The sequence below is a fragment of the Dendropsophus ebraccatus genome, chromosome 2 (assembly GCF_027789765.1).
Source record: "Dendropsophus ebraccatus isolate aDenEbr1 chromosome 2, aDenEbr1.pat, whole genome shotgun sequence".
Classification (NCBI taxonomy): Eukaryota; Metazoa; Chordata; class Amphibia; order Anura; family Hylidae; genus Dendropsophus; species Dendropsophus ebraccatus.
This window is the reverse complement of record NC_091455.1, coordinates 35,618,864-35,632,145: the sequence shown is the minus strand read 5'-3', so window position 1 is coordinate 35,632,145 and position 13,282 is coordinate 35,618,864. Positions and strand designations below refer to the sequence as shown.

The following is a 13,282-nucleotide window of genomic DNA, read 5'->3' as shown; positions in this document are numbered from 1 at the left end:
GGTTTTCTGTGGGGATTTGCTACTACTCTGGACAGTTCCTGATATGGACAGAGAGAATACACCACTTCCCACAGGACATACAGCAGCTGATAGATACTGGATGACTTTAGATTTTTTTAATAGAAGTAAATTACTAATCTCTGGCACTTTCTGGCACCAGTTCATTTGAAAGAAAAGATTTTTTGGTTAACTACCCCTTTTGTGATTTGTCTTTTTAGGTAAATTTTTTCAGTGTTTTCTATGAAATAATTATGGAACATATTTCCCCCGCTTTTCTTGTTCCTCTGTTATTCTTCCTGTAAATACATCAATTTACAAATGGAGAGCTAACATTCCCTTTGCTAATAGAATGTGTCTTTGCTGCATTGTTCCTATAGGTGACCATCTGTGGGAAGCAGATCATCTGTAGCTATCTGCCACAAAGCATTGATCTCAAGGTTGTCCAGCAGTATATGGGGCATGAGGGTTATGCTGTAGTGCGAGAGCAAGTGGACTGCCTGGAAGCCAAGCAGAAGCTGCCATCTTACATCCTGGAGGACAGCGAGCTTACAGAGCTATGTGTGAGGGCCAAAGGAGATGAAGAATGGTCCCGAGATGTCACTCTGACTTCTGATGCCACAGAAAGCAGCTTCATCATTCCGGTATGCTATCTGACCAGTAGCTATTAATGTAATATCTCTCATAAGTAGATGACAACATACTCTGCTAAACATAACAGTAGCTGCCTGATGTCAAAACCACCTTAAAGGGGAACTATCAGCAGTTTAGACAAATCTAACCTGCTGATAGCTCTCTAGTGGGCACAGGGCACTGAGGATGATGGTATGTCTCTTACCTTCATCCTTATCGCTGTTCCCATGCTGCTAGTTGTGCCCGGTAAGACGTTAGGAGCACTGGGTGTGTGCTACGTCCAGAAACACCCTCCTCCCGGTTAAGACCGCCCCTCTAATGATTAATAATAGAGAGGGTAGGCCCGGGGGCGACCCAGAACGGTGCTCGGTGGGGCGGTAGCCGCCTCTCCAGTGCTCCTAACAGCATAGTGGGCACATGTAACAGCACGGGAACAGTGCTAAGGATAAGAGTAAGAGCCCTATTACACCAACAGATTATCTGACAGATTTTTTTAAGCCAAAGCCAGGAATGGTTTTGAAAAGAGGAGAAATCTCAGTCTTTCCTTTATGACCTGTTCTGTTTATAGTCCATTCCTGGCTTTGGCTCAAAGAAATCTGTCAGATAATAAGTTGGTGTAATAGGGCCCTAAGAGACATACCATCATCTTCAGGGCCCTGTGCCCACTAGAGAGCTATCAGCAGCTTAGATTGATCTAAACTGATGATAGTTCCCCTTTAAATTATCAGTTCATTACTACAAGTCGCATTGGATAACTGCTATAGCCCAACCACACAACACGAATATTTCTGCAACTATATCCTTTTTCTTTTCTACATAATTTATATTTGAAAAAAAAAATTAAGCCGTATATAACTTTTTAAAACTGGTTTTTTATTATATAAATATATATATATATATATATATATATATATATATATACACACACACATACATACTGTATTTTCCCTTGTTGCTTACATGTAAAACTTTCAAGGGTAGCCTAGAGTCAGCCCATGTGGCTGCTATGAGACCCCAGGAGAGACATGGCTTTATTCCTTCATTTTATTGGGTGGTGATTCATGCAGTGTCTACAAACAAGAAAGTGACAAATGTAATCAGGTCATGAAAATCCGATGATAAGGAGTAAGAAGTGTGCTGGTGTCAAGCAGCCCCTGAAAGGGGAGTCATTTTCTATCTCTCCTCTGGGGTCCCCTGTCTTCTAAACATTTCCTAACACTGTAAATGCAGCAATTCCCATCTCCATATGGATTTATATAGTCCAAAAATAGTTCTTCCCGCTGATAGGTAAATCCCGGTACCCCCGCTCTGTTATTGTGCTCCTGTTTATTTGCTCAGTGTCTCATACGTCTTAGATAAACATACATTGCACGCGGGCACGGCTGGATGTGCATTATTTATATACTGTGAGATTTCTGTTGACATTACAGCTCAAAGTTTTCTTCCAAATGTTTAGCGTGATCAGGAAGTAAAGAGCAGGATCGGCATATAGTAGGATCATATCACCGCGGGCCGGAGTAGTGATATGTCTTGATCACATTACAAGACAGGCTACCGAGAAGCAGTTTGCAATTTGTGTGTGAGAAAATGCTTGAGCAGTGTTCTCATTTACACACCCTATGTTCCTGGCCTGTTTAGAAGTTGGCAAAGCCCTTGTTCTTTGATTATGTGATGTAGATATTTTACATCTGTTCGCTTTACTGTTGATATGTTAGACATGGATTTCCTGTCGTTCCAAAAAAAGGGGGGGGGGATGAAAAAATTAATTCCACCCTTATTGCACCGTTCAGTAGACAAAATGCATGCTGCATCTAATAGAGTCCTTTGGCTCCAGGGAGGGTGCGTGAGGATCTCCACATCTGTCTGCATTTATTGGCTGCGCTGGATGGCATTTGATTTTTGGCTAAGAAATTGTGTACATTCAAAATGTCACCATGGATTAAGACAATACGATACTAAAGGATAGCCTGATCCAAAGTGAAGTAGATAGAGAAGTAGTGTGTGTCTATATACACACACACACACACACACACACACGAGTTTGTTGAGTCCATCATTGACAGGAGCAGATATTTGCTGCTGTATTAATCATAAAGCACAATATAACATAACATATATAAGTAGGAAAATTGTGGGACATAAGTACCCAATGGGCATAGTGCATCAGGCAAGGTATCTAATGGAAGGCCACCGCAGTAGCCAGCGATAAGCCGTTTGCACAGATTGCTCCATCAGGCGACCATTTTTGTACAATAAGATATTGTAGATAATTCAAAAATTGAAAATGAGACAATATTGTTAAAAGATTTTAGGATAACAATAGCACCCCTCCCAAAATGCAAAGATAATGAAGCTTATATTACTTTCTCTTAGTCGTCTCTAGATCAGCTATACCCGCTCAGCCATTTTGTGCTGTGCCAGAAGCAACATACTTGGCAACATTTGAATCCAAGCTCACAGGACATTTAGAAGTTGGTTTTTTTTTCAGGAAAGGCCATCAATATTTGATTGGAGGGGGTCCTACACACAGTCCCCTAAATGATCATCTGTTTTTAAGAGCCATGTGGTTTCCACATACACAGAAAACTGAACTGAAAGCAGCTCCGTACATTGTGTAGTGGCCATTATGGGTTACTGCAGCTCATTCATTTCCATGCTGTGTGTTGGATTCCTAACAATCAGATGTGGCTTGTCTATCCTGAGGATAGGTCATCAAAAAGGAAAAAAAAAGTTTTGAAAACGTCCCTTTATAAGGGGCCTTTTCCCCCATTTTATTCTATAGCAAATTACTAAGATATCCCATAAAATTCCAATCATGGAAATTCCCCATCTTTGACCAGTGGTGGTTCACATTACTAGTGAATGGAGGTTCCTTTGTGTTTTATGATACACAGCAGAACTCTGCCCCCTACTTGCAGGTAATTGCAGGCCTTTTCCCACCAAGAACAGCGTATAATTGCCCAGTAACACCCATTTAATGTAAATAAGCTCCACCTTGTTTGTTGTCCAGTTTTCAAGACATTCTGATAGGTCATATAGAATTATAAAGACACAAAGTACCTTTTAAAGTCATTATTTAGAAGTTCTGCTCTTTATTCATAGGCCATGCCACATCTGTCCTTGGGCTCTGACTGGTATTGCCGTTCAGCTCCATTCACTAGATAGAAAATGATCTCCAATACCTTACACAGCCCATAAGCAGACATATCATTTTTGTAATCCTGGACTACCCCTTTAAAGGGAATGTGTCATCAGAAAATGACTTCTTGTGTAAATAATGTTTTTATGTTAAACATATTTTTAATAAATTTTTGGTGACATTTTTCTAGTTTTCAATTTTTCTATCAATATTTCAAAATAATCCTGAAATCTTGCAGTTTTCATTCTCACCACCAGGGCAAAAACTAAGCTGAGACTTCTTGTTGTGTCTGTTGTGATAAGAGAAGGCTACTGTAAAGTGATATATACAGCATTGCAGCAACATGTGACACCAGTAGATAAATAACATCAGTACAAGACAATAGCAGCTCCCTGTGGAATGACCGTATCCCAGAGCGCGCTGATTGATGTTTAACAGTCATTTCAAGGAGACAGACTCTTTATATAGGCGTCTATGTCCATGAGTCTTGTTGTAAAGCATATCACTAAATGCTGTTAAAGGGGTTATCCAGCGCTACAAAAACATGGCCACTTTCCCCCTACTGTTGTCTCCAGTTTGGGTGGGGTTTTGAAACTCAGTTCCATTGAAGTAAATGGAGCTTAATTGCAAACCACACCTGAACTGGAGACAAGAGAGGGGGAAAAGTGGCCATGTTTTTGTAGCGCTGGATAACCCCTTTAAGAACAGCCCAGGCAAGATGGCAGCCCCCCATAACAATGTACAAAAAGTAAAATAAAAAAAAATTAAAGTCAGAAAATAGAAAAAGATTACAATAAAAGGAAAATGTTTAGTATCTGACTCTAATCGGCCAAATTTTTTTTTTTAGGTGATACATTCCCTTTAAGGTATCAGGGGAACGGAGAACAGTTGTCTTTTAATAGGATACTCTGATTTCTTTTTCACTTTTTATTTGCTTTTATCCTTAACTTGTATGTTGTAGAATAAGTGATTAAAGGCAGGAAATAGTAGAAGCATTGTCCAGATAAGCATTGTGATTAATATCCTCTACTACGTGCAGGTGCCATCTTCAAACGGACCCATCATTTACGTGTGGTGCACGCTTCTAACCCTAGAGCCCGGTTCTCAGGCACAGCAACGCATGGTGAGTAATGGATATGATGGCGGTGTGACCTCACATACACTGGACAGAAAGGAGGTTGCAGCGACCTTAGAAGCAACAATTTACAATATCAGGCAGCTGGAAAGTTCAGAGATTAATGTCATTCTGTTCTTTGTCTTTGCAGATTGTGTTCAGCCCTCTTTTTATCATGCGGAGCCATCTTCCAGATCCCATTATTATACATTTAGAGAAGAGAAGCCTTGGCTTAAGAGAAACACAAGTGATTCCTGGGAAGGGACTGGAAAAGCTGCTGCAGAGCATAGAGCCAGATATAACCCATCACCTGACGTTCCAAGCCAGGTAACAAGGAAATATTACTACCTTTCTGGTATTGGTGCACAAACTTTATGGCAAGATACCTTCTGTATTATGGAGGATTCTGGGAATAGGAATTAGAGATAAGCGGGTCCGTGTGAACCAGGACTAGGGAGTCCTGGAAAATACCAATATCAATATGGTTTATCGCTGAATCCATGTTTTCAAGGAAGCCTTAGGGCTGCATCCAGTGATATTCAAATTCTGCATGCTTGTGTTCACATGGGCCAGAGCGTGCTTGAGATTCGCTCATCTCTAATAGGGATGCCAGAAAAACATGGCACAGACATCAGAACATTAAACACACATGGGTTAGTATAAACATAAACAACTAGAACATAAATTTGTGTATATGGAATCATAGTTGTGTCATTAAGATGTATCCCTAGGCTTTGTTCACATTATGAGCCTCCACCTTGGGTTCACTTTATATCAAGAATGTCAGCCTGCCGTATTTTCCTCTTCAAATCAGCAGAAATGTTGATGGAATTATATTGGTCAATTGGTGTGTGGAAATGACAATTGCATCACTGCACACATTACTACTTAGAAGTAGTATCTATTATCTACCCATCCTTAAAGGGTTATTCTAGTCTTATTGTAATAATTATTGTGTTACTGGTGATGAATGGGGTATAGCTCCCATTTGCCTCTGTCCAGTCCTATGACCTTTTTTCTTCCTGCTTCTGAGATGAAAGCTCAGGAGTGGGACCTACTCAACGAGCACTTGTCTGAGAAGCAGGAAGAATAGAGAAGATCGAGGTCCTGGTTGGAGGTTCAGAAGCTGCATGGGAGCAGCAGGGGATCAGAGCTAGGTAAGTATGTTTTGTTTAGTTTTTTTTAAACTAGGGCTGGAATATCCCTTTAAATAGAACTGAACCTTGAAGTAGTGTGTATTCCATCAGTAGTAGACATTTTTTAAGTGGTTGCATTACATCATCTTTAACAATGTAACATTACGTAGTTGACTGTATTGTTTGGCTGGGTTTGTTCACCACAGTAGGACCCACTCTAACAAGAGGAGTTCTTTGTTTAAGAGCATTAAATGAGGGATGACCATTTATGACATGCATACAAATAAGAAAGTTGTGTGTTGGGGAGGGGGGGACCCTAAAAATGGTCCTAAAGGCTGAAATAGGTGGTCATTGAAGGGGTAAATGATTGTTTTCACCTATATAGCTATATGATTGGACTTGCTATTGATATAGACATGATCTACCATCTTGCTTGTGATGCTTAGCTGTAAACACACTAAGGTAGTAAACCAGCTAAAAGCTTCCTAGAACTTATTTTCTTTGGAATTTGACATTTCGGTAACTTCTCCAAGCCTATGGTAGTAAAGCTTTCTTATCTGATAGTGGTCGTATGTTCTTGTGTTTCCAGGGAAGAAGATGACCCATCAGAATGTGCTGTTCCCATCTCCACAGCTCTGATTAAGCAAATAGCCATGAAAGCACAAAGTGATTACTCTGCCGGCCAGATCGTTTCCGACTTTTATGGGCAGGGATGTAATTCTCAGCCTGTGTGGCCGTATAATAAAAAAGATTCAGACAGGTACGTCTCTATTTTAGCCTTGGTCTTTTTTTTATTCCAGAAATGTGTAGGTGGCAGAAGAATTTAATACCAGACTTTTCCTGGAAATTGAGGCACTTAAATAGCGAGTCTACTTTTTCTAGGCAAAACTTATCAACCACCGCCACTAGTTGGATTCAAAGTTTTCTGCTGTAAATTTGAACATCTCTGCTAAGGAAATGCTATAGGTTCCATTTTGAGGCATGTTATTTCCAGGACTGCAATGGTCCTGTCTGAGCATTTATCTATTAGTAGTATACTAGTATTATATCCATATTATACACTTTTGGTTTAGCATTTAGCAACTTGAATCCTGAGCTTTGTGATAAAGGTTTTGGTTAAAGTTCTCCAAGCTTACTATAGATGTACAGTAAGATGGATATGACTAGGTTTAGTTTACATTGTTAATTGGTTTTATTGGAGAAAGATACAGCTGTAATATTCTTCCCTGTTCCTTACAGCGGGGAGCACTTAGCTCAGTGGGATAGCCCCATGCGGGTTAAGCTCTCTCTCTGGAAGCCGCACCTCAAGACCCTGCTGATTGAACTGCTCCCATGGGCCCTCCTTATCAACCAGTCCCGGTGGGACCTTTGGCTTTTTGAGGGTGAGGACATTGTTCTTCAGATTCCTGCGGGAAAAACCATTGTGCCACCTAACTTCAAGGTAAAAAAAACTTGAGAAATTATTTTTTTGTGTTGTATTTTAAGAGGAAGGGCTTCTATAAAGTGTCCCTATATCATTCACAATGTCAGAATGGACAGGGAGAGACCCAGTTTTACACCATTTTTAAGTACCGTTGTACCACCCTGCATGCAGTTGTGTTTCCCCATGATTGGGAGGGTAAGTATGCCTGGAGGTACTTGATGATATGAAAACTGTAGAGTAACACACCAATGGGCATTCCTGTATGTACACAATACTCCTGTAACATTGAAGAATTTACCCCTCCGTGATCCAACCGGCAGATCTATAATTTAGTGCACACAGTAACAGGATGGAGGCCTGGTGAGCAGCTGACTCTCTAGAAAACAGAAATCCCCTTTGGGACACTTAAATCTGCCGCTTTGGCTGGATAATATGACAACAAAGCCGACACTTAGGGGTCCATTAAAAATTATCGGTTTACCAATCAATCCTCAAAGGAAAACATGTTTAGAGGGGCCGTAATGATTTGTGAATTAGATTGCTATGTTTTTCCTTTTCTTTTTGCAGCATCTTACTGGTAAGCGTAACATTGCATTTAATGGACATATTTATCCACTGATATATTCTATTCATCAAGTTACAGTATATTGCAACTGCTACAAATAGTACAGTGTTACATGGACACACCATTCTGCAGGCGATGCAAGTGTTTAAGAATTGGATTGGATGGCTGTAAGAAATGTGCAAGGTGCCATAGGGTGAAAACTGAGAGCTATAACTCTCTGTATGCGCTCACTTTTGGATGTTGTACTTAGAGCACAACATCTACATATGCTGTCAGTGAAGATTTGGGGAGCCGGAGCCGTCGGATGTGGGTGCTGTTAGAAGGATCCAGAGCCACTGGGTTCTAACAGAGGAGCAGTCGGTGTGGAGGTGTCGGATCCCCATAGTGAACGGTGAAGATCAAAAACCCCTCTAGGTGCTGACCGGCAGTGTAGAAATGGATGCAGAAACTAGTACTTAATTAAAAGTACATTTATTGTCTCAACAACAACGTATTTCGGGGTGCACCCCGAAATGCGTTGTTGTTGAGACAATTAATGTACTTTTATTTAAGTACTAGTTTCTGCATCCATTTTTACACTGCCTTTCAGCGCCTAGAAGGGTTTTTGGGCATGTCCTTTGTCGTCTTCAAGCTGGAGGTCCCTGATGCTTGGATAATGCCTTTTAGTTGGGTACACCTTATGTGGTCACTGTTATTTAAAAAAAAAATTTGTGTAATTAGTGCATGCACTTTGTAAAGTGTCTTATCAAAGAAAAATGCTTCCCCTCTGTTGAAGCAGTAAAATACAGAATTGTATTTTACTTTTATTTAAAAATCTCCAGCCTTCAGCTGCTGGATGCCCTGTATGAAGTGGTGTATTATTTCCAGTCTGACACAGTGCTCTCTGCTGCCACCTCTGTCTATCACAGGAACTGTCCAGAGCAGTAGCAAATATCTATAGAAAACCTCTCCTGCTCTGGACAGTTCCTGTGAAGGATAGAGGTGGCAGCAGAGAGCATTTTATCAAAATGGAAATAATACACCACTTCCTGCAGGACATACAGCAGATGATAGATACTGGAAGACTTTTTAAACACGTAATTTACAAATCTGTATAAGTTTCTGACACCGGTTGGTAAAAAAAAATAATACAATTTTTATTCACTCTGAAGCAGCTCAATTTTGACTGCTATTTACAAGAAGGAATAGCTGCTTACTGAAAGACACAATTACCTGCTGCCCTTGGAAGTCTATGGAGAATTGAAGGAGTGATGAGGGAGATGGGAAGGAAGTGAGTTTGGATAGCACAGGCAGAGAGAGACTGCAAAGAGTCTATTATCCAGGAGCTCACTGTAATAATAAATCTCACCCAGGGCTTGATTTACAGCTTAGACTGTTCACTACTCCTTTATAATGTTCTCAATGCCCTGCTGCTGCTTCTTAGGGTTTGTATAGAAACACAGCACAGCAGGGTCCCCTCTTAGGTGCCTGCAATATATACATCATACACTTTAGACTCTGCACATTAGCTCAGGGAGAACTGAAATTAACAGTGGAGACTCTGGAGGAGAAAACTGGTGAAAAACCTAGAATCCACGTACAACATTAAATGTTTAAATGTTATTACTTTTCATTTTCTTGCTATTCATTTAGAAAATACGAGTTTGATGCATAAGATAATACAACCTTTATTTCAAGTATACAAGTCATAATGTAATTCCATAACTGTGTCCAGGTGTCAAGAGACCAAATGTGTTTATCAGGCTCTCTGACATAATAGAAGTGTAATCTGCAGTAGGGGGTATGTTATGCTTTATTACATGGGGAGGCTTCTAATGAATGCTGAAGCCATGACATCATTGTGCAGAGTTTATTAAAAAAAATCATATTTGGGAGATTATTCACGGTTATGTTTTTCTTCAATTACTGGTTAAATGAATTATTCGCCAATTATTACATTATAATCATTCAATTATTATAATTGTGATTTCCCCAACTAGGACATCTCTGTCTCTCCTTACTATGCACAACAGATTAATGGACAAGGCTTTATTTTCCTGTGAACTTTTGTTATAGCGGTAGCTTTTACATTATTTAGTCACATTGCACTTATACATCTTTTAGACTGACACTGCAAGACACCTAAAGTATATGTCAGGAGGATGCCAAAAATGTGGGTCTCACCTCTGAGAGCTGAACCTTGAAAAACACTGAAAAGACTCTTTTTCTCAGTTTGTGTAACCCCCAATGAATTTAATGGGAGTCACATAAACCACTAGCTATGCTGCTTCTGTAGCTCGGGAGTTGCAGGCATATGCTTAGCTGGTGTTGCCATATGTAACTGCTATTAAAGGGGTTGTGCAGCCAGAAACACATTTTTTTAACAAATTTGATTCTGCAGGGTTTTTGGAGTAGGCTTGAAATATAAGCCCTACTCCTAAAATAAGCCCAAGTTAGTCATGTGACATCACCGACATCTCTGAGATAGAGAATGGGCATACCGTGACGGACTGTTGGTCTGGCCACTGGAGAACCAGAGGGGGTATACAGTATGAGGGGCATAGTAACCGAGGGGGGAAGGAGGTGTACAGTATGGGGGGCTAGGAGGTATACAGTATGAGGGGACTAACTACAGAAGAAGCAGGGGGGGGATACAGTATGGGGGCCTAACTACTGAGTGGGGATAGATACAGTTTAGGGGGAAAACTTTAAAGGGCGAGGGGAGGTACAGTGTTTATCCAAAAATAACCCCTACTCTCAATATAACCCTAGCCCTTTTTTCAGAGGAAAAAAATAATATAGGACCCTGTGTTTTTTTGGAAGAAATAAGGTAATAGGGCAATAGTAACATATTAATCTATATTCACACAGAAAGTATGGACCATTATGTGACATGTGGGGAAATTCTGCCTCAAAGCATCTTCTACTATGTGGCTTTCAGCTACAATTGTATGTTTTCCATTATGACAAAAACTGTAGAGATGACATCAGAACTAGCCTTATATATATAAGTTATCACATCGTAAATTACATTTATATATTATTCATTGCAAAATCAGTTGTCACCCAACCCATATATTACCGCACAGAGCTCTTTTATTGTAAATCTCTTCTACAGTTTTACTATACAGTTTGCAGTCAAGTACTTAGTCAATAAAGAGAGTAGAGAAGCGGAAAACTGGATGGTTCATCTTGCAAAGTGTGCGAGAGGTGGTGTTAGGAGCCAGTTGGAACGCTAGATAGGATCTGTTTTTGTTTGTTATAAATACGAGTTCTAGAACATTGTTACATTGTGTACCTCTGTGACATGATGTGTCAGATAATCCACCCATTCTCTCCTAATTCCACTAACCACAACCCAACATGCCTTCATTTTATAGTGGTCGTAAATGGCAAATGCAAGCCACAAACTGTATAAACACACCACAGCTTTCATCAGATGTAATACAGGAAGATTACTCAGCTGATCAAAGCGAATCAATATGATTGATACTGGACATGTGACTGCAACTTTTTATTTGTTTTATGCTTATTTTTTGTTATTGTGGGGTGGGGGTCTGTCCGGTTAGGCACCAGCTGCACTTCCTGGGGTCTGTGTGTCTTTACTTAGCCTTTCTTATTAGGTTTGACTGGTGATTGTTCCTGGTCGTGCTCAGCAGGAGATTGTTCCTCCTCTGATGTTCTGATTATAATCAGTTACAATGCTCGGATGATACACTTGTCTTTGTTGTGAAAACGGAAGAAATTACAGCTGGAAATGACGTCCTCTGTTGCCATTACAATTTTCATTATCTGAGTATTTTTCGGAATCGTAAATGCTTTTAGATGAGATTAAGGTGATCCGTGCTTCTATTCATTGTAGATCATACAGGGGGTTACAGATGCCCAGACAGTCGTGTGTTTGTCAGGAAGATTTGTGTATTTATTAAGGGCTAGAGGTTGGAAAATGGATGACCAGTGGTCCACAGGAAAGGTCATTCAGACTACTGAGACAAGCTTACACCTACTGATATGTTGTAGATGCATATAAAATAGGTCAGGACGTCATAGTAGGGAGGACTTCCATGCAGTCCCAATGATATTTGTATCATATTTAAATGGAAACCCCACTTTGGACAATCCCATCCTGTTACGAAGGTTTTTTGATAACCAGTGATCAACTATAATCTGTGCAGAAACCTGGCAGCTCAAGAAAGGGCCTTCATTTATTAACTCTAGATTCAGTTTTCAATTAATATGGTATCTGAAATTAGGTTTTCTATCCTGACACCAACTTTAATCATGTCACTATTGGTAAATGTAAATGCAATGCTACTTATAGCCTTTGGTGCCCCTATGGTCCTTCCTTCCTCCGTTGCATTTACAAAAAGGAAATGGTAGACTGAACATCTCCCCCTGTGGCTCTTAAGGCCCCCATACACCTTAATAACTGGCAGCTGAACAATCTTCCGACCATCAGTTTTGTCGCTTGCTGGTCAACCCCTATCGCCTCCGACATCATCTGTCAATGGTTGATTGCAGGGGCCCTATACACCACTATCAGCTGTACTTGGCCGATAACCTGCCATTCCGGGCGATAATCGATTTGTGTAATAGCTCATGTTGTAAAACAACGATTAGCCAACATGCACAATGTTGGCTGATCACTGCTTTACAACAGGAACCAAAATCTCTGTTTAGGATATGTCACTAGTGTTTTGCCAGAGAGATAAAATTACGTAGAGTAGGTAGGGAGGGCAGCACTCCAGAGATGGGGTGGTGCACTTGGTGGATTGATCCAGCAGCAGGTAGATAGAAGAGCCCAGCACTCACCAGATAGATTTGCTTATTTATTCAAATGCAGTTGCAGTATGCATCAATGTTACAGTCAGAACGTGAGACTAAGCTGATGAAGGCCATGCTTGGCCGAAACGCATCCTGTCTGTAACATTGATGCATACTGCATTTGAATAAATAATCAAACCTTTTATCTGGTGAGTGCCGGGCTCTTCTGTCTACTAGAGAGGTAAAATTGACCTGAAATGTATTGGTTATGACATATAAAAGTCTATGGAGCTTTTCTTCTGTAGCGAGCAGAGAAAAGCACAGAAGCATGCTCATTCTAAGGTAATGAGGTAAGGTTCTCGGCACAGAAAACTGATCAAAACTTTTTTTTAAATGATAGTAACATTTTGAGGCTAGGTTTTTTTATTTTTTTAGATATGCTTGATCGCTTGTATGCTCATTTCTTTCAGTCTCTGCTCTCTACAGGAGACAAGCTCCATAGAGTTCTATTGAATTTGCCTTCTGCAGTGAG

The 13,282-nt window shown here is 40.3% G+C and overlaps 1 protein-coding gene across 4 annotated transcripts in view; it reads left to right on the top strand.

The window, feature by feature from the left end:
* Positions 1 to 13,282, top strand: part of VPS13B (vacuolar protein sorting 13 homolog B) — a 729,531-nt gene that overhangs the window by 675,206 nt on the left and 41,043 nt on the right. For all 4 annotated transcript variants that reach the window (XM_069957347.1, XM_069957346.1, XM_069957349.1 and 1 more), the window contains exons 45-49: positions 378 to 641; positions 4,809 to 4,892; positions 5,035 to 5,210; positions 6,609 to 6,779; positions 7,259 to 7,460. In XM_069957347.1, the coding sequence (XP_069813448.1) occupies positions 378 to 641; positions 4,809 to 4,892; positions 5,035 to 5,210; positions 6,609 to 6,779; positions 7,259 to 7,460 (897 nt within the window). The remainder of the gene's footprint in view (positions 1 to 377; positions 642 to 4,808; positions 4,893 to 5,034; positions 5,211 to 6,608; positions 6,780 to 7,258; positions 7,461 to 13,282) is intronic.